The sequence below is a fragment of the Somniosus microcephalus genome, chromosome 1, assembly GCF_052327205.1.
Source record: "Somniosus microcephalus isolate GS21.2 chromosome 1, FLI_Smic_1.0, whole genome shotgun sequence".
Lineage (NCBI taxonomy): Eukaryota > Metazoa > Chordata > Chondrichthyes > Squaliformes > Somniosidae > Somniosus > Somniosus microcephalus.
In genome coordinates, this window is record NC_140987.1 from 463,064,361 (window position 1) to 463,086,449 (window position 22,089).

The following is a 22,089-nucleotide window of genomic DNA, read 5'->3' on the forward strand; positions in this document are numbered from 1 at the left end:
GATCCTCCCCCCCCCGCTGTGTGCTGTGATCCTCCCCCCCCCCGCTGTGTGCTGTGATCCTCCCCCCCCCCGCTGTGTGCTGTGATCCTCCCCCCCCGCTGTGTGCTGTGATCCCCCCCCCCCCGCTGTGTGCTGTGATCCTCCCCCCGCTGTGTGCTGTGATCCCCCCCCCCGGCTGTGTGCTGTGATCCCCCCCCCGGCTGTGTGCTGTGATCCCCCCCCCCCCGCTGTGTGCTGTGATCTCCCCCCCGCTGTGTGCTGTGATCCCCCCCCCCCCGCTGTGTGCTGTGATCCTCCCCCCGGCTGTGTGCTGTGATCCCCCCCCCCCGCCCCCCGCTGTGCGCTGTGATCCTCCCCCCGGCTGTGCGCTGTGATCCTCCCCCCGGCTCTGCGCTGTGATCCTCCCCCCCGGCTGTGCGCTGTGATCCTCCCCCCGGCTGTGCGCTGTGATCCTCCCCCCCCGGCTGTGCGCTGTGATCCTCCCCCCGGCTGTGCGCTGTGATCCTCCCCCCGGCTGTGCGCTGTGATCCTCCCCCCGGCTGTGCGCTGTGATCCTCCCCCTGGCTGTGCGCTGTGATCCTCCCCCCGGCTGTGCGCTGTGCCCCTCCCCCCGGCTGTGCGCTGTGATCCTCCCCCCGCTGTGCGCTGTGATCCTCCCCCGGCTGTGCGCTGTGATCCTCCCCCCGGCTGTGCGCTGTGATCCTCCCCCCGGCTGTGCGCTGTGATCCTCCCCCCGGCTGTGCGCTGTGATCCTCCCCCCCGGCTGTGCGCTGTGATCCTCCCCCCGCTGTGCGCTGTGATCCTCCCCCGGCTGTGCGCTGTGATCCCCCCCCCCGGCTGTGCGCTGTGATCCTCCCCCCCGGCTGTGCGCTGTGATCCTCCCCCGGGCTGTGCGCTGTGATCCTCCCCCGGCTGTGCGCTGTGATCCCCCCCCCGGCTGTGTGCGGTGATCCTCCCCCGGGCTGTGCGCTGTGCCCCTCCCCCCCCGCTGTGTGCGGTGATCCTCCCCCGGGCTGTGCGCTGTGATCCTCCCCCCGGCTGTGCGCTGTGATCCTCCCCCCGCTGTGCACTGTGCCCGGGCTGCCTCTTGTGCAATGAGCTATTACTGACATTGTCTCACCTTTCCAGTTAAGGTCGAGAGGTCATCTCCACCGATCACCTTTATCTCTCCAGTCGATTGATCATTCTGCAATTTACAATAGATTTACATTGAGCTTGCGTTTCTGCTTAATCCAATCTATTGAAACAGAGAACACAATCCAGCCCAGTAAATAGGAATCTTTAGTGTAATCAGAAAATGGCCATAATTTAATATCCTGACTAATATCTGCTTTAATAAGCTTAAAAAACAATTGAATCTCATCAGCCGGTATTTATAGCAGGAACTAACTCCAGGTTACAGGTGAGAGTCCATCACACCTGGGAGCAGGAGTTAGGGGATCACGGAGCAGGTTGGAGGGGAGGTGGAAAGAGGAAAAGAGAGTGAGAGAGAGAGAGAGAGAGACACACAGATCCCACGGCTTCTCGTTGCCAGCTGGGAGAATGGCTGCAGGGAGTGACGATGAGCCATTGATTCAACTAAGTAAATATTGTACTGAGGAATGTTTCTTGCTGTAATCAACCACTCAATCGAGGAACGAGGGAGCAACCTTGCATTTCTATAGCACCTTTCACATCCTCAGGATGTCCCAAAGCACTTTACAGTCAATGAAGTACTTTTTGAAGTGTAGTCACTGTTGTTTTTTAGGCAAACGTGGCAGCCAATTTGCGTACAGCAAGATCCCACAAACAGCAAACAAGAATTTAGAACATTGATAAACTGATTTTAAAATTATAATCCTTTAAAAGAAAAACAGTATTAGCCAATTTTTTTTTAAAGAAATCAATAAAACAATTGGGGTGGGAATATCAGGGGCTGGCTGAGCTGCTCAGTGTTACACACTGTGATTCAGTCATGGCTCAATCGGTGGTTCAGGAACTGGACACAGTGCATCTGCTCCAACTTGTTGCTGTTTTACTCAGCACCGCATCAGAGTGACGTCAGAGTGATGTCAGGGCAGATGAAAAATAAATGATACATATATCGTCACTGGGTCAATATCCTGGAACTCCCTTCCCCAAACCATGGTGAGATCACCATCACCACACGGACTGCAGCAGTTCAAGGAGACCCACCACCACCTTCTCAGGGCAACTCGAGATGGGCAATAAATGCTGGCCTTGACAGTGACGCCCATATCCCGAGAATGAATAAAAAATAAATCACTGGGGAAAATGGAACTACATATTAACAGCTGCGCATTGGCCTGAGATAAGGATTCAATAGTTGGTTAAAAATCCTTACGCAGTAACTCTTCAAGCGGATGAAGTCTACAGTCATTGGGATTGACTGGTCACTGTTCCGATTCAGTGCTTTGATGTAGTCTAAAAGGTCAGCAAAAAACTTATAGCCGCCCTTGAGTACACAGAGGGCGACAATGTGGTGATCTCCCATGGCTTTCATTATATCCCTCGCCAAACGTTCAGTCCTGTGGACAGACAAAGAGATTTGCATTGACACCACTCTGAATCGGTCTAAAACTAGCCACGTGAAATCAGCACAAAACAAATCAATCCAAGAGTCGCTTCCTCGGAGCAAATTCCTCCAAATCATTCCACAGCATTTTATATCTACAAGTGAATGATTCCTCTCCCCATAACTGGATTAACTGCAGAAATTAGCAGCTCCAACACCAAGAAAGAAATGGAGCTGTAGTCTGTGTAAAATCACTGGAGTTTAGAAGATGGAGAGGGGATCTCATCGAAACCTATAAAATTCTGTCAGGTCTGGACAGACTAGATACAGAAAGGATGTTTCTGATGGCCGGGGAGTCCAGAACCAGGGGTCACAGTCTAAGGATAAGGGGTAAGCCATTTAGGACAGAGATGGGGAGGAATTTCTTCACCCAGAGAGTGGTGAACCTGTGGAATTCTCTACCACAGAAGACAGTGGAGGCCAATTCATTAAATATATTCAAGAAGGAGTTGGATATATTTCTTAAGGCTAAAGGGATCAAGGGATATGGGGAGAAGGCAGGGACAGGGTACTGAATTTGGATGATCAGCCATGATTTCATTGAATGGCGGAGCAGGCTCGAAGGGCCGAATGGCCTACTCCTGCTCCTATCTTCTATGTTTCTACTCAAAATTCATCCATTTGTAGCGACTTGCTTTGAAGCAACAAAATAATTTGGCAGTTGAAAAGAAAGAAACCAACTTGCATTTATACATCGCCTTTCACATCCCCAGGACATGCTAAAACCCTTTACAGCCAATGAAGTACTTTGGAAGTGTAGTCACTGTTGTAATGTAGGAAACGCGGCAGCCAATTTCCACACAGCAAGCTCCCACAAACAGCAATGAGATAATGACCAGATCACCTGTTTTAGTGATGTTAGTTGAAGGATAAATATTGGCAAGGAGACTGACATCAGTAGTAGGCAAAATGCTAGAATCTATGAGATGTGGTAACAGCGCACTTAGAAAATCATAATATGATTAGGTAGAGGGAACTCATGTTTGACAAATGTATTATTGTGAAGGTCTATCTAGTCGGATCGATAAAGGGGAACCAGTGGATGTAGTGTATTTGGATTTTCAAAAATCATTCGATAAGGTGCCACACAAGAGGTTATTACACAAAATTAGGGGTCATATACTAGCATGGATTGAGGACTGGTTAGCAGACAGAAAACAGAGAGTAGTCATTTTGGGTTGGCAGGCTGTAATTAGTGGGGTACCACAAGGATCAGTGCTTGGGCCTCAGCTATTTACAATCTATATTAATGACTTAGATGAGGGGACTGAGTGCAATGTATCCAAGTTTGCTGATGATGCAAAGTTAGGTGGGAAAGTAATGTGAGGAGGATGCAAAGGGGCTAGAGAGAGATATAGACAGGTTGACTGAGTGGGTAAGAACATGGCAAATGGAATACAATGTGGGGAAGTGTGAAGTTATCCACTTTGGTAGGAAAAACAAAAAAGCAGAATATTTTTTGAATGGAGAGAGACTGGGAAATGTTCAGAGGGACCTGGGTGTCCTTGTACATGAATCACAGAAAGTTAACATGCAGGTACAGCAAGCAATTAAAGCAAATGGTATGTAAGCTTTTGTTACAAAGGGATTAGAGTACAAGAGTAAAGAAGTCTTACTACAATTATACCGGGCATTGGTGAGGCCACACCTGGAGTATTGTGTACAGTTCTGGTCTCCTTACCTGAGAAAAGACATACCTGCCTTAGAGGCAGTGAAATGAAGGTTCACTAGACTGGTTCCTGGGATGAGGGGATTGCCCTACGAGGAGAGATTGAGGAGACTAGGCCTATATTCCCTAGAGTTTAAAAGAATGAGAGGTGATCTAATTGAAACATAAAATTCTTAAGGGGCTTGACAGGGTTAATGCTGGGAAAATGTCTCAGGATAAGGGGTAGGCTATTTAGGACTGAGATGAGGAGAAATTTCTTCACTCAGAGGTTTGTGAATCTTTGGAATTCTCTGCCCCAAAGTGCCGTGGGTGCTGAATCGTTGAGTATATTAAAGGCGGAGATAGATAATTTTTGGGACTCTAGGGGAATCAAGGGGTATGGGGATAGGGCAAGAAAGTGGGGTTGAGGTCGAAGATCAGCCATGATTTTCTAGAAAGGCGGAGCAGGCTCGAGGGGCCGAATGGTCTACTCCTGCTCCGAATTCTTATGTTCTTATCCTTAATACCTTTGGTTAACAAAAATCTATCAATCTCCGATTTAAAATTAACAATTGATCGAGCATCAATTGCCGTTTGTGGAAGAGAGTTCCAAACTTCTACCACCCTTTGTGTGTAGAAGTGCTTCCTAATTTCATTCCTGAAAGGTCTGGCTCGAATTTTTAGACATCTACCCTATCTGTTCCCCATAATAGCTTGAAAACTTTGATCAAATCACCTTTAACCTTCTCTTTCTAGATAATGCAACCCTAATTTGTGTAATCCCTCCCTGTAACTTAACCCTTGAAGTCCAGGTATCATTCTGGTAAACCTACGCAGCACTCCCTCCAAGGCCAATATATCCTTCCTAAGGTGTGGTGCCCAGGTGTGGTCTCAGTACTCCAGGTGTGGTCTCAGTGCTCCAGGTGTGGTCTCACAGTGCTCCAGGTGTGGTCTCACAGTGCTCCAGGTGTGGTCTCACAGTGCTCCAGGTGTGGTCTCACAGTGCTCCAGGTGTGGTCTCACAGTGCTCCAGGTGTGGTCTCACAGTGCTCCAGGTGTGGTCTCACAGTGCTCCAGGTGTGGTCTCACAGTGCTCCAGGTGTGGTCTCACAGTGCTCCAGGTGTGGTCTCACAGTGCTCCAGGTGTGGTCTCACAGTGCTCCAGGTGTGGTCTCACAGTGCTCCAGGTGTGGTCTCAGTGCTCCAGGTGTGGTCTCACAGTGCTCCAGGTGTGGTCTCACAGTGCTCCAGGTGTGGTCTCACAGTGCTCCAGGTGTGGTCTCACAGTGCTCCAGGTGTGGTCTCAGTGCTCCAGGTGTGGTCTCAGTACTCCAGGTGTGGTCTCACAGTGCTCCAGGTGTGGTCTCACAGTGCTCCAGGTGTGGTCTCACAGTGCTCCAGGTGTGGTCTCACAGTGCTCCAGGTGTGGTCTCACAGTGCTCCAGGTGTGGTCTCACAGTGCTCCAGGTGTGGTCTCACAGTGCTCCAGGTGTGGTCTCACAGTGCTCCAGGTGTGGTCTCACAGTGCTCCAGGTGTGGTCTCACAGTGCTCCAGGTGTGGTCTCACAGTGCTCCAGGTGTGGTCTCACAGTGCTCCAGGTGTGGTCTCACAGTGCTCCAGGTGTGGTTTTGTACAGCTGCAGCATAACTTCAACCCCCTTGTATTCTAGACCTCTAGATATAAAGGCCAGCATTCCATTAGCCTTTCTGATTATTCTCTGTACCTGATGAAGAGGGGTGGGATGAGGCTCAAACGCCAGCATGGACCTGTTGGTCTGAATGGCCTGCTTCTGTGCTGTACTCTCGCTATACACAGAGAGCCTGGCCCAGTGACAACTGGGTGATTAGTCTCAACCCAGGTTAGGGTGAGCACAACCCCGACAACACAAAACCAGCAATCACTGTCCACACACCCCTGGAGTGGAAGCAGATTCAACCCAGTGTGTGTTCACACCCCTGGAGTGGAAGCAGATTTAACCCAGTGTGTGTTCACACTCCCGGAGTGGAAGCAGATTTAACCCAGTGTGTGTTCACACTCCAGGAGTGGAAGCAGATTTAACCCAGTGTGTGTTCACACACCCAGAGTGGAAGCAGATTTAACCCAGTGTGTGTTCACAATCCCGGAGTGGAAGCAGATTTAACCCAGTGTGTGTTCACTCTCCCGGAGTGGAAGCAGATTTAACCCAGTGTGTGTTCACACTCCCGGAGTGGAAGCAGATTTAACCCAGTGTGTGTTCACACTCCCAGAGTGGAAGCAGATTTAACCCAGTGTGTGTTCACACTCCCGGAGTGGAAGCAGATTTAACCCAGTGTGTGTTCACTCTCCCGGAGTGGAAGCAGATTTAACCCAGTGTGTGTTCACACTCCCGGAGTGGAAGCAGATTTGTCCCAGTGGAAAGGGTAAATATGGAGGTGGCAAAGGCTTTAAGCTAGTAAGATGGGAGGTGGGATCTACAAGAAACGTAACCAGCCTAATTATAAACAAAACAGGAAAAAAGAGAGCATCAGAAAGAATAAAGGGAGGACATTGATGGCAAGGGAATAAATAGTTATAGAACAGGAGTCTAAAAAGATGGTTAAACATAGAGAGGGGAAATCCTATTATAAAGGAGTTAAACTGTCTGTACAGCAATGTACACAGTGTCCGTTATAAAACAGGGGAGCTGGAGGCAATCATGCGTTGCGAGGAACCAGACATAGTAGGGATTACTGAGACATGGCTACAGAAAAATCAGGACTGGGAATTAAACATTGCAGGGTATAACAGTTAGAAAAGATAGAGGGGGAAAAAGGGGAGGTGGAGTAGCTGTGCTTATTAGAGATAACATAATGGCAGTAGAAAAAAGTGACGCAGCTATCAGCAAGACAAAAACAGAATCCATATGGAAAGAGATAAAAGATAATAAAGGATCAAGCACGCTAATAGGCGTAGTCTACAGACCACCTAATAGTGGATGGGAGGTGGAGGAAGAGACATGCAAACAAATTAGGGGAATGAGTAACAAATATAGAATAATCATCATGGGGGATTTCAACTGCCCCGATATTAATTGGGCAGAAGAGGTAGGTAAAGGGGATAAGGGAATGGAGTTCCTACAATGTACAGGACTCCTTTCTAACCCAATATGTAAAAAGCCCAACAAGGGAGGATTCGCTACTGGATCTAGTAATGGGGAGTGAACCAGAGCAGATAAGAAGTAAAAGTAGGGGAACATCTAGGCAATGGTGACCATAATATAATACGCTTTAAGCTGATGATTGAGAGGGACATAACTATGACGAAAACCAGGTTAATAGATTGGAGAAAAGCTGATTTTGAGGGGCTTAGAATAGAACTTGGGGAAAATAAAATGGGCAACAATATCGGCAAACAGCAATGGGAAACATTTAAAACGGTGTTCAACAGAGCGCAGGAACAATATACTGTATTCCACTAAAAGGAAAGAACAAACTAAACACTAATGAGACTCCATGGATGAATAAAGCCATAAGGGACCAATTGAGGGTAAGGAAAGTGACTTACATTAAGTACATAGACAGCAGGGGGGATGTATGATAAGGGAGAATACGAAGAGATTAGGAGAGAAGTCAAAAAAGCAATTAGGAAGGCAAAGAGGAACTATGAAATTAAATTATCAAGGGACATAAAGCAAAATAGTAAAATATTTTACAGGCACATCAATTAAAAAAAGGTCAGAATGGGAATATGGCCATTAAGGGATAGACAGGATAATACCACCGGTAACGATAGAGAGATGGCAGAAATATTAAATAATTAATCTTGCTTCAGTATTTACCAGGTAGATAGAACAGGTGGACAGGACATTGGATGATGAGATTAGTAATGAGATAAGTGCATTTCAAATAAAGAGGGGATATATTAAATAAACTAATCAAACTCAAAAAGGATAAAAACCCCTGGTCCAGATAGATTGTGTCCACGCATTTTAAAATAATCTAGGGAAGAGATAGCAGAGGCATTACTACACATATTTAATAATTCGTTAGGAAACGGTTTAGTGCCAGAGGACTAGCGGATAGCTAACGTAATACCTATATTTAAAGGAGGATAGAACATGCCCAAGGAATTATGGACCAGTCAGCTTAACATCGGTGGTAGGAAAAATAATGGAATCCCAACTAAAGGAGAAAATAGAACACCTAGAAACCAAAAATATAGTATTGAACAGTCAGCATGGATTTCAAAAGGGAAAGTATTGTTTGACCAACCTCATTGAATTTTTGAAGAGGTAACAGAGAGAGTAGACAAGGGTAATGCAGCAGATGTAATTTATCTAGATTTTCAAAAGGCCTTTGATAAGGTACCCCATAATAGACTGATGAACAAGGTCAGAGAATAGAACATAAGACTGTTGCGTTTGCAAAGATAATCCAGAGGCCGTATGCAGAGCTCAGTTCATGTTGCTTTTAATGGCTGATCCAAACACCTACTTCCAGGCAAAAGCAATCGAATACCTATATCCAATGTCAGACACAATACAACGATAACAGCGCTATCAAACTCCATGTGCTCAGGCCAAGACAATCGAGTACCTATCACCAATGTCAGCCATAACAAAGGCGTAGGAGCAGGAGTAGGTCATTTGGCCCCTCGAGCCTGCTCCGCCATTCAATAAGATCATGGCTGATCTGATTCTGGCCTAAACTCCACTTCCCTGCCCGCTCCCCATAACCCTCGACTCCCTTACCTTACTTTAAATATATTCATTGACCCAGCCTCCACAGCTCTCTGGGGAAGAGAATTCCAAAGATTCACGACCCTCAGAGAAGAAATTTCTCCTCATTTCCAATTCTATAGACTCTGGAACAGTTCCCATGGATTGGAGGGTAGCTAATGTTACTCCACTATTCAAAAAAGGTGGTAGAGAGAAAACAGGGAATTATAGGCCGGTAAGCCTGACATCAGTAGTGGGGAAAATGCTAGAGTCCATTATAAAAGATGTAACGGCAGAGCACTTGGAAAACAGTGACAGGATCGGACAAAGTCAACATGGATTTACAAAAGGTAAATCGTGCTTGACTAATCTACTGGAATTTTTTGAGGATGTAACTGGTAGAATAGATAAGGGAGAACCAGTGGATGTGGTGCATTTGGACTTTCAGAAGGCTTTCGATAAGGTCCCGCATAAGAGATTAGCGTGTAAAGTTAAGGCACATGGGATTGGGGGCAAGGTACTGACTTGGATAGAGAACTGGTTGGCAGACAGGAAGCAAAGAGTGGGAATAAATGGCTCTTTTTCCGAGTGGCAGGCAGTGACTAGTGGAGTACCGCAGGGATCGGTGCTAGGCCCCCAGCTATTCACAATATATATATAAATGATCTAGACAAGGGAACTAGATGTGATATCTCCAAGTTTGTAGACAACACAAAGCTGGGTGGGCATGTGTGCTGTGAGGAGGATGCAGAGAAACTCCAGTATGATTTGGACAGGTTGGGTGATTGGGCAGATGCATTATAATGTGGATAAATGCGAGGTTATCCACTTTGGTGGCAAAAACATGAAGGCAGATTATTATCTGAATGGCAATAGATTGGGAGAAGGGGAAGTGCAACGAGACCTGAGTGTCCTTGTGCACCAGTCGCTGAAGGTAAGCATGCAGGTGGTTAAGAAGACAAATGGTATGTTGGCCTTTGTAGCGAGAGGGTTTGAGTACAGGAACAAGGATGTCTTGCTGCAGTTTTACAGGGCCTTGGTGAGACCACACCTTGAGTATTGTGTGCAGTTTTGGTCGCCTTATCTGAGGAAGGATGTTCTTGCCATGGAGGGAGTGCAGCGAAGATCCACCAGACTGATACCTGGGATGGCAGGAATGACGTATGAGGAGAGATTGGGTCGATTGGGCTTATACTCGCTGGCGTTTATATGAATGAGAGGGGATCTCATTGAAACTTATAAAATTCTAACAGGACTAGACAGACTAGATGCATGAAGGATGTTACCGATGGTCGGGGAGTCCAGAACCAGGGGTCACTGTCTAAGGATAAGGTGTAAGCCATTTAGGACAGAGGAGGAGGAATTTCTTCATCCAGAGAGTGGTGAACCTGTGGAAATCTCTACCACACAAGGCAGTTGAGGCCAATTCATTAAATATATTCAAGAAGGAGTTAGATATATTTCTTACGGCTAAAGGGATATGGGGAGAAAGCAGGGACAGGGTACTGAATTTGGATGATCAGCCATGATCTCATTGAATGGCGGAGCAGGCTCGAGGGGCCGAATGGCCTACTCCTGCTCCTATCTTCTATGTTTCTAAAAGGGTGCCCCCTTATTCTGAAATTATGCCTCCTAGTTCTAGATCTAGAATGCAGAGTCAGGGGACAAGTAGCAGAATGGATTGCTAGCTGGCTTCAAGACAGAAAGCAGAGAGTGGGAGTAAAGGGTAGCTGTTCACAGTGGCAGAAGGTGGGTAGTGGTGTTCCACAAGGATCAGTGCTGGGACCACTGCTGTTCACAATTTATATTAACGATTTAGACTTAGGAATCAAAAACACAATTTCTAAGTTTGCGGATGACACCAAATTGGGGGGAGATAGTCAATACTGAGGAGGACTGCAACAAATTACAGGATGTGGTAAACCACTGTTTGTATTCCACTGTGTACATGTCTGTACATGCCTCGGCTGACTCGTCCCACGAGTCCAGGTATAAAGGTGACTGCTCCACAGTCCCTCTGTATTCTGGACTGGTCGACCACTCGAGGCACACCTTCATTCTCTTGTTAATAAAAGCCTGTTAGTTACTCGCTTAACCTCAGTCTTTTGAGTGATTGATAGCGCATCAATTTTATTAACAAGATTTTTTTATAATGGAGAAGATCCTCACACCAGCATGCCTGGACTTAGACCATCGGGAGGCGGACGCATCCACCAAGTTTGCTCACTGGCTTAGGTGCTTTGAAAAATTCCTGATCGCCTCCGCTGCAACGGTCAAATCGGATGAGGACAAACTGGATGTCCTGACCTCCAAAGTGAACCACCGAGCATACTCGGTCATCCAGGACGCGACCTCGTACACGGCTGCTATCAAGCTCTCAAGGACCAGTACACGCGCCCAGTGAACGAGGTGTACGCCAGGCACCTCCTGGGGAGTCGTAAACAACAACCTGGGGAATCGACCGAGGAATACCTTCAGGCACTGTCTGTGCTTGGCCGGGCCTGTGGTTGTAAGGGTGTAAAGGCCGCCGTGTACACAGAGGAACTTATCTGGGACGCTTTTGTAGCGGGCCACAGGTCCAATTACACCCGACAGCGACTGTTGGAGTAGAGTGACCTCGATCTCAACAAGGCCTCTGAACTCGCACTATCATTGGACGCAGCCTACCGGGGCATGGATGCCTACTCCTCTGCACCGTGGACGCTGCGGGGAACGACAGCCTGGGACACGGTAGGACCGTCTCATAGCGCCGTGCCACCCCAGCCACATCCCAGCAACGGCCCAACTACCGCAGCAGTGTCCCAAGGCCAGAAATGCTACTTCTGTGGCCAGGCCAAACACCCCAGAGCGCGCTGCCCGGCGAAAAATGCGATCTGCTCGGGCTGCGGGAAGAAGGGACACTACGCCAGCGTCTGCAGGGCCAAAGCCACCCCGAAACCCAGCAGCGCCCCGTGCAGGCCGCCATCTTGGGCCTCCCCAGCCATGTGCGAACCACCGGAACAGCAGCCATTTTGGACGCCTCCAGCCACATGGGGATCATGGACGCCACCATCTTGGACGCCAGCCGGGACGCAGCAGGCCCCCAACACCGCCCCATCTGATACCCGCAACGACACACCGACCCCTACGCTGGCCTCCGTTACGCTGGACCAAGTGAGACCGCACCAACTGGCCCGGTCCACAATGGACATTAAGGTAAATGGTCACGAAACAATCTGCCTTTTTGACTCTGGGAGCACGGAGAGCTTCATCCACCCCGACACGGTGCGGCGTTGCTCTCTCCCAGTCCTGCCTGCGCACCAGCGGATTTCTATGGCCTCCGAGTCCCAGTCGGCGGACATTGGCGGCTACTGCGTGGTGACACTCTTAGTAGACGGGACTGTGTACGATAATTTTAAACTTCTGGTCCTGCCCCACCTCTGCGCTGCCGTTCTACTGGGGTTAGATTTTCAGTGCCACCTTAAAAGTGTTACGATGGCGTACGGTGGACCCCTCCCCCCACTCTCAGTCCGCAGCCAGCAGCTTCCAAATTGCCCGCCGCGCACCAGGTGCAACCTCTCCACACTCAGAGTCACCACCCCCCCCCCCCGCACTGCTTGCTAACCTCACCCCCGACTGTAAGCCCATCGCCACAAAGAGCAGGTGATACAGTGCCGGGGACAGGGTTTTCATTAAAACCGAAGTGGAGCGGCTCCTGAAGGAGGGGATTATTGAGGGCAGCACCAGCCCCTGGCGAGCCCAGGTTGTGGTCAAGACCGGCGAGAAGCAGCGCCTGGTCATCGACTACAGCCAGACAATAAATCGCTACGCCCTGCTGGACGCTTACCCACTCCCCCGCATAGCTGATATGGTCAACCAGATCGCGCAGTACCGCGTCTTCTCGACCATTGACCTGAAATCAGCGTACCACCAGCTCCCTATCCGCCCTGAGGACCACCAGTATACTGCCTTTGAGGCAAACGGCCGCCTCTATCACTTCCTTAGGGTTCCCTTTGGCGTCACCAACGGGGTCTCCGTCTTCCAAAGGGAGATGGACCGGATGGTCGATCAAAATGCGTTGCAGGCCACTTTCCCATATCTGGACAATGTGACCATCTGCGGCCATGACTTGCAGGACCATGACGCAAATCTCGAAAAATTCCTCTGCACCGCCCAACTCCTGAACCTGACGTATAACAAGGAGAAGTGCATATTCCGCACAACCCGCCTCGCCATCCTTGGCTGTGTTGTGGAACACGGAGTCATCGGTCCCGACCCCGACCGGATGCGTCCCCTTATGGAACTCCCACTGCCCCAAGGCCCTGAAGAGGTGCCTAGGGTTTTTCTCCTATTACGCCCAATGGGTCCCCTACTATGCGGACAAGGCCCGTCCGCTGATCAAGTCCACCTCTTTTCCCTTGACGGCAGAGGCCCGCTTAGCCTTCCACCGTATCAAGGAAGACATTGCCAAAGCCACCATGCACGCAGTGGACGAATCCATCCCCTTCCAGGTGGAAAGCGATGCGTCCGACTTTGCCCTGGCCGCTACCCTTAATCAGGCGGGGAGACCCGTGGCCTTCTTTTCACGAACCCTCCAGGGCCCGGAGACCAGACACTCCGCTGTTGAGAAGGAGGCCCAGGCTATTGTGGAGGCTGTGCGTCATTGGAGGCACTACCTGGCCGGAAAACGATTTACCCTGCTCACTGACCAGCGTTCAGTTGCTTTTATGTTTAACAACAAGCAGAGGGGCAAAATCAAAAACGACAAGATCTTGAGGTGGAGAATCGAACTTTCCACCTACAATTACGAGATCTTGTACCGGCCCGGGAAGCTCAATGAACCCCCGGATGCTCTATCGCGTGGCACCTGCGCCAGCGCGCAGATCGATAGACTGCGGGCTCTCCACAATGACCTCTGCCACCCGGGGGTCACCAGGTTCTTCCACTTCATCAAGGCCCGCAACCTGCCTTACTCCATTGAGGAGGTCAGGACCATGACCAGGAACTGCCAAGTCTGCGCTGAGTGCAAACCGCACTTTTATAGACCAGACAGGGCTCACCTGATAAAAGCCACTCGCCCCTTCGAGCGCCTGAGCGTTGATTTTAAAGGGCCTCTCCCCTCCTCCGACCGTAATGTGTACTTCCTCAACATTATTGATGAGTACTCCCGTTTCCCGTTCGCCATCCACTGCCCGGACATGACCAGTGCCACGGCCATTAAATGTCTGAACGACCTCTTCACCCTGTTCGGTTTCCCCAGCTATATCCATAGTGACCGGGGCTCATCGTTTATGAGCGACGAACTCCGCCAGTACCTGCTCGCTAGGGGTATTGCCACAAGCAGGACCACCAGTTACAACCCCCGGGGGAACGGACAGGTGGAAAGAGAGAATGCGACAGTTTGGAAGGCCGCCCTGCTAGCCTTAAAGTCTAGGGGCCTTCCGACCTCCCGCTGGCAGGATGTGCTCCCCGATGCGCTCCACTCTATTCGGTCACTGCTCTGCACTGCCACTAACGCCACCCCTCATGAGAAAATGTTTGTCTTCCCAAGGAAGTCCACATCGGGGACATCACTACCGCCATGGCTGACGTCCCCAGGGCCGGTCCTACTGAGAAGACACGCGAGGACCCATAAAACGGACCCCCTGGTCGAGAGGGTCGACCTCCTCCACGCCAACCCCCAGTACGCTTACATTGCGTACCCGGACGGGCGGGAGGACACAGTCTCCATACGAGACCTCGCACCCTCGGGGGCCCCAGTAACCCACTACCCACGACCACCCCCCCCCCCCCACGATCCAATATCCAACCCCAGCAGACGGCACGCCTGGGCCCCGTGACCCGCTCGACACCCACGAGGACTACACACCAGTGCCCCAGCCTACGCGGGACTCGACGCCGGAAGCTTCACTACCCCTGCCGTCGCCACGTCGATCACAGCGGCAGACAAGACCTCCGGAGAGACTCCAATACACAAACTTTTAATACACTTCACCCCGCCGGACTCATTTTTAAACAAGGGGTGAATGTGGTAAACCACTGTTTGTATTCCACTGTGTACATGTCTGTACATGCCTCGGCTGACTCCTCCCACGAGTCCAGGTATAAAGGTGACTGCTCCACAGTCCCTCTGTATTCTGGACTGGTCGACCACTCGAGGCACACCTTCATTCTCTTGTTAATAAAAGCCTGTTAGTTACTCGCTTAACCTCAGTCTTTTGAGTGATTGATAGCGCATCACAGGAGTACGTTAATAAACTTGCAGAATGGGCATATAATTGGCAAATTAAGTTCAACACAGATAAATGTGTGGTATTGCATTTTGGTAGGAAGAATAGGGAGGTCACTTATTACTTGGAGAGAGCGAGTCTAGGTGCGGTAGAGGAACAAAGGGATTTCGGAGTACAAATACACAAATCACTAAAAGTTGCGACGCAGGTTAGCAAGGTCATAAGAAAATAAAACCAAGCACTAGGGCTTATTTCTAGAGGGATGGAATTGAAAAGTAGGGAAGTTATGCTAAACTTGTATCGAACCTTGGTTAGACCATATTTGGAGTACTGCGTACAGTTTGGTCGCCATATTATAAAAAGGATCTAGAGGCACTGCAGAGGGTGCAGAGAATATTTACAAAGATGATACCAGAAATGTGAGGGTATACAAATCAGGAAAGGATGAGCAGGCTGGGTCTCTTTTCTCTTGAAAAAAGGCTGAGGGGTGACATAATAGAGGTCTTTAAAATTACGGGGAGAAAAATTCGGTTGCTTTACGCCTCCCGCTAGCGCCCTCTTAGAGCGCTAACGGGGCGCAAAGCAACTAGTGCCCGGGTGCAGCGCCGCCAACGCCTCCCGCGAAATTCAGCACGAGGTTAGCGCCCTGCGGCGCTGTCGTCGTGCGCAGCGCCCCGCTCACGATCTTTGGTAGCGCAACCTGACTGACCGCCGGACGCCATGTCCGACAGGGTCAGGGGGGCCTACCTGCAGCCGGGGCGGCGCTATTTAAAGGCGAGGTGCCGAGCGGCCATTTTTGTTGCTGGCCGCCTGCCAGCACCTGCCTCTGCTGCCGTCCCTGGCCTCCTGAGCACCCCCTCCCCCGCGGAGTGCCGGCTGCGCTCCATGAGCCTGGCATTTCGAGTGCCGGGCTCTTTTGCCGGCATGCCGATCCCAGTGGCCCAGCTGGTCCCCAAGTCGTGCTGCGCAAGGCCCCTCCCCTTCCAGTAGCACCCCGCTTCCCTCTTGGGGTGCTACTGATGAATTTCAGCTGCGGGGGTGCTAATTTTTTCGGGGCGCTGTCCCAAAGGGGGCACGACTCAACTTTTTCCCCTCCCCCCATGAAATTTTTTGATAGAGTGGATGGAGAGAGAATGTTTCCACTTGTGGGGAAGAGCATAACTAGAGGCCATCAATATAAGATAGTCACCAAGAAATCCAATAGGGAATTCAGAAGAAACTTCTTTACCCAGAGCGTGGTGAGAATGTGGAACTCGCTACCACAGGGAGTGGTTGAAGCAAAAAGTATAGATACATTTAAGAGGAGGCTGGACAAGCATATGAGGGAGAAGGGAATAGAGGGTTTAGTGCCGTGTATCCTATGTAATCCCGGTGTGTGTTCACACGAGCTGAAAATGTTTGAAGCCGATACACTAAATTTAAATATCGTCCAGCAGCGACCCATCTGCACTCAACATTCGGAGCCAGTGTCCTGCCCCAGTGCTGTACACGGACAGTTAGTGTCCGCGCTTCTGCTGAAATGCTCCGCTAGTGTTAGATACAGAAGGCAACGGATCTGAGCCAAAGCCTTCGCAGGATTGCTAAATGTTGAAACTAACTTTCTAAAAGCTTCCGGTCAGTGGAGTTTAATTGTTCCAAAAACACAGGGTTAAATTAAAAGGTACATCGTGCAGTTGAGGCCACGAACCTGTCCATGATTAAACCATGAGGAATAAACACTCTCTCCAGATCGTTGGAATAATGTTTCGGGATACAGAACAGGTCGAGGTCATAACCTTTTTCATCATCGGTGATCTGCAAAACACAACCACCACAAAATTATTCAAATCCCATTCCGAACACACACCTAATCCTCATCATAATCAAAGCTACAGCACAACATTCAAATTCTCCAGAAGCCGTTTGGCAAAAGTGAGATTGAGGCAATGCTTTACGCAGCTCGGTGGCCTCAGCATGGAACACTCCCTGGAGCTCCGGGCCTGTGGGGAGGGGCTCAGCGATGGGCGAGGCAGCCGGAATAATTGGAAACCTGAGCACCAGGGAGCAGGAATGGCAGAGAGCGAAAGGCAGCGCCGCACTGTCGGAGGGGCAGTACCGAGGGAGTCCCAATACAGCGCGTCAGACACCAAGAAATCAACAAAATAGCAAAATACTACGGATGCTGGAAATCTGAAGTAACAACAGAAAATGCTGGAAATACTCAGCAGGCCAGGCAACATCCGTGGAGAGAGAAACAGAGTTAACGTTTCAGGTCTGGGACCCTTCATCAGAACTGGAAAAAGCTGGAGATGTAACAGATATTAAACAGGTGCAGAGACAGGGGGAGGGGAGGGGAGGAAGGAATTGAAGGAACAACCTGTGCTTTTGTAAGAGGCAGGAAAGATAAAATGTTGCAAATGGGAATGGCAAAATCACACAGCATAAAAAATGGGGGCAGGGGTCATAGTCTGAAATTGTTGAACTCGATGTTGAGTCCAGAAGGCTGTAAAGTGCCTAATCGAAAGATGAGGTGCTGTTCCTCGAGCTTACGTTTGTCCTCGGCCTATTACACTGTTCCAATGAAGCTCAACGTAAGCTCGAGGAACAGCACCTCATCTTTCGATTGGGCACTTTACAGCCTTCTGGACTCAACATCGAGTTCAACTATTTCAGATAATAACCCCTGCCCCCATTTTTTATGCTGTATGATTTTGCCATTCCCATTTGCAACATTTTATCTTTCCTGCCTCTTACATGAGCACAGATTGTTCCTTCAATTCCTTCTTCCCCTCCCATCCCATCCCACCCCCCTTGTCTCTACACCTGCTTAATATGTTACATCTCCAGCTTTTTCCAGTTCTGATGAAGGGTCCCAGACCTGAAACGTTAACTCTGTTTCTCTCTCCACAGATGCTGCCTGGCCTGCTGAGTGAGTATTTCCAGCATTTTCTGTTGTTATACAGGTACCAAGAAATCAACCCCTGCCCCTACTTCAAAGGCCTGCAGTCTTTGTGGTGTTGCAATTTCACAGAATGCCACAGTCCGTTGCTAAGGAGGACACTGGTCATACTGTGACAGACTATTCCACTGCAGGTGTACCCAAGGTTGTCCATTGACAGTGTGAATGTGCAGCTGCCACAAGCTGGAATCTCCCCAGCCAAGAGCTGTTGGAGCCGGCTGTAACCCTTAGCAGTTCCGGCCACTAATTCTAGTCTGAGTGAGAGAGACACACTTGCCCACACAGGCTGTTTCTGGACTGACTCATTCCCAGAAATCTGCTACTCATTTAACAAGTTCTGTTTAAATATGAACAGTGAAAGTACAATCACATCTGAACAGGTTTTACAATTTCCACTCTGCCCAGAGCTGGTTTCAGGATCAGCAACGATTCACTCGTGAACCCAGCCTCTGCATTCAGCTTTGGCCAGAACAATGAGATTAACTCACTGTGACGGGCCCGACACCGTGACGGAATTCATCCTGGCACTAAAACAACTCACATCTTAAACTGCACCCGTTACTCAGGCTCGAGCCAAACCGGTCCCCCCACACCCAGACGTATGGGAACACCACCACCTCCAAGTTCCCCTCCAAGTCACACACCATCCTGACTTGGAAGTATATCGCCAATCCTTCATCGTCGCTGGGTCAAAATCCTGGAACTCCCTCCCTAACAGCACTGGGTGCACCTTCACCACACGGACTGCAGCGGTTCACCACCACCTTCTCCAGGGCAACTAGGGATGGGCAATAAATGCTGGCCTTGCCAGCGACGCCCACATCCCATGAGCGAATTTTAAAAAACTGGTCCTACACCCTCAGGATACAGACGGCCCGGGGGGTGGGGATTTTCTGGCCCCAATTTCATTCAACACAAACTGCCACCCACTCTGCGTCACTCCCCCTCCCTCCCTGTCACACTCACTCTCTCTCTCTCACCCTCCCTCTCCCCGGGCTCTCTCACACACACACACACTCTCTCTCTCACTCTCTCACACACACACTCTCTCTCTCTCTCTCTCTCTCTCTCCCCGGTTTCTCACCCTCACACACTCCGAAGCCGCCATCACGCCGTTTGCACGTTGACCACGGCCCCGCACCAGCCAATCCGCGCCCGGCCCTCCTCAGCCAATCAACCGTGCTCAGCGGTTTTTACCCCGCCCCTGCACCAATCAGCGTCCAACAGTATTGGTCAATCAGCGCTCAGGGCTCCCACTGCCTGACCAATCAACTCTCCACCAATCAGTTCTCAGTTTATCATAAATATTAACCAATCAGTTAACTCCGCTTGCCACTCACCAACCAATAAACCTCCGCGATCCCGTCTCCCGATCAACCAGCGCTCGGCTCCGCGCTTGGCCTCCTGCACCAGGCCCCCACTGACCCACCGCACCGGCTCCGGCCCCCACTGACCAACCGCTCCGGCCGCGGCCCCCGCCGACTACTGACCCACCGCTCCGGCCCCGGCCCCCACTGACGCACCGCTCCGGCCCCGGCCCCGGCCCCCACTGACCCACCGCTCCGGCCCCGGCCCCCACTGACCCACCGCTCTGGCCCCGGCCCCCGCTGACCACTGACCCACCGCTCCGGCCCCCACTGACCCACAGCTCCGGCCCCCGCTGATCACTAACCCACCGCTCCGGCCCCCAATGACCACTGACCCACCGCTGCGGCCCCGGCCCCCACTGACCCAGCGCCGGCCCCCACAGACATAGAAGATAGGAGCAGGAGTCGGCCATTCGGCCCCTCGAGCCTGCACCGCCATTCAATGCGATCATAGCTGATCATCCAATTTCCGTACCCGGTCCCTGCTTTCTCCCCATACCCCTTGATCCCTTTAGCCTTGAGAAATATATCCAACTCCTTCTTGAATATATTTACTGAATTGACCTCTACTGTCTTCTGTGGTAGAGAATTCCACAGGTTAACCACTCTCTGGGTGAAGAAATTCCTCCTCATTTCTGTCCTAAATGGTTTACCCCTTAGACTGTGACCCCTGGTTCTGGACTCCCCGACCATCGGGAACATCCTTCCTGCATCTAGTCTGTCCAGTCCTGTCAGAATTTTATAAGTTTCAATGAGATCCCCTCTCATTCTTCTAAACTCGAACAACTATAAGCCCAATCGACCCAATCTCTCCTCATACATCATTCCTGCCATCCCAGGTATCAGCCTGGTGAATCTTCGCTGCACTCCCTCCATGGCAAGAACATCCTTCCTCAGATAAGGCGACCAAAACTGCACACAATACTCAAGATGTGGTCTCACCAAGGCCCTGTACAACTGCAGCAAGACATCCTTGTTCCTGTACTCAAACCCTCTCGCTACGAAGGCCAACATACCATTTGCCTTCTTAACCGCCTGCTGCACCTGCATGCTTAATTTCAGCGACTGGTGCACAAGGACACGCAGGTCTCATTGCACTTCCCCTTCTCCCAATCTATTGCCATTCAGATAATAATCTGCCTTCCTCTTTTTGTCACCAAAGTGGATAACCTCGCATTTATCCACGTTATATTGCATCTGCCATGCTTCTGCCCAATCACCCAACCTGTCCAAGTCATACTGGAGTTTCTCGGCATCCTCCTCACAGAACACAAGCCCACCCAGTTTTGTGTCGTCTGCAAACCTGGAGATATTACATCTAGTTCCCTGGTCTAGATAATTAATATATATTGTGAATAGCTGGGGTCCTAGCACCGATCCTTGCAGTACTCCACTAGTCACTGCCTGCCACTTGGAAAAAGACCCGTTTATTCCAACTCTTGTTTTCTGTCTGCCAACCAGTTCTCTATCCAAGTCAATACCTTGCCCCCAATCCCATGTGCCTTAACTTTACACGCTAATCTCTTATGCGGGACCTTATCGAAAGCCTTTTGAAAATCCAAATACACCACATCCACTGGTTCTCCCTTATCTATTTTACCAGTTACATCCTCAAAAAATTCCAGTAGATTTGTCAAGCACGATTTACCTTTTGAAAATCCATGTTGACTTTGTCCGATCCGGTCACTTTTTACCAAGTGCTCTGCTATTACATCCTTTCTAATGGACTCTAGCATTTTCCCCACTACCGATGTCAGGCTTACCGGTCTGTAATTCCCCGTTTTCTCTCTACCACCCTTTTTGAAAAGTGGGGTAACATTAGCTACCCGCCAATCCATGGGTACTGTTCCAGAGTCTATCGAATTTTGGAAGATGACCAGCAATGCATCTACTATTTCTAGGGCCACTTCCTTAAGTACCCTAGGATGTAGATTATCAGGCCCTGGGGATTATCGGCCCTCAATCCCATCAATTTCCCGAACACCATTTCCCTTCAAATACTGATTTCTATCAGTTCCTCCCTTTCATTAGACCCTTTGGGAGGTTATTTGTGTCCTCCTTTGTGAAGACAGAACCAAAGTATGTATTTAATTGGTCTGCCATTTCTTTGTTCCCCATTTAAATTCCCCTGATTCTGACTGCAAGGGACCTACGCTTGACTTCACCAATCTTTTTCTCTTCACATATCTATAAAAGCTTTTATAATCTGTTTTTATGTTCCCTGCAAGCTTACTCTCATACTCTATTTTCCCCTTCTCAATTCATCCCTTTGTCCTCCTTTTTTGGATCCTAAACTGCTCCCAATCCTCAGGTTTACTGCTTTTTCTGGCCAATTTATATGTCCTCTCCTTGGATCTTATGCTATCCCTAATTTCCCTTGTTAGCCACGGTTGAGTCACCTTTTTTGTTTTATTTTTATGCCAAACTGGGATGAACAAATTCTGTAGTTCATCCATGCGATCTTTGAATGTTTGCCATTGCCTATCCACCGTCAACCCTTTGAGTGACATTCCCCAATCAATCCTACCCAACTCGCACCTCATATCATCGTACTCTCCTTTATTTAAATTCAGGACCCTAGTCTCTGAGTCAACTATTTTAGGGTTTAAACTAAAATGGAAGGGGGTTGGGAACCTGAGCAGGGAGACAGAGGAAAGGGAAACAAGGATAAAAGCA

The 22,089-nt window shown here is 49.8% G+C and overlaps 1 protein-coding gene across 2 annotated transcripts; it reads right to left on the reverse strand.

The window, feature by feature from the left end:
- Positions 1-1,080: 1,080 nt before the first annotated feature.
- LOC147125395 (hypoxanthine-guanine phosphoribosyltransferase-like) lies at positions 1,081-19,234 on the reverse strand. Of its 2 annotated transcripts, none has more exons than XM_086002423.1 (4): positions 19,131-19,234; positions 16,796-16,902; positions 2,345-2,528; positions 1,081-1,186 (listed from the first exon to the last, which is right to left on the reverse strand). In XM_086002423.1, exons 1-4 carry the CDS (start codon positions 19,152-19,154, stop codon positions 1,103-1,105), a joined length of 399 nt encoding a protein of 132 aa, XP_085858549.1. In that variant the 5' UTR covers positions 19,155-19,234; the 3' UTR covers positions 1,081-1,102. The 2 variants fall into 2 exon arrangements, with proteins under 2 accessions (XP_085858549.1, XP_085858554.1); XM_086002428.1 differs by lacking the exon at positions 19,131-19,234 and adding an exon at positions 18,691-18,963.
- Positions 19,235-22,089: the final 2,855 nt, after the last annotated feature.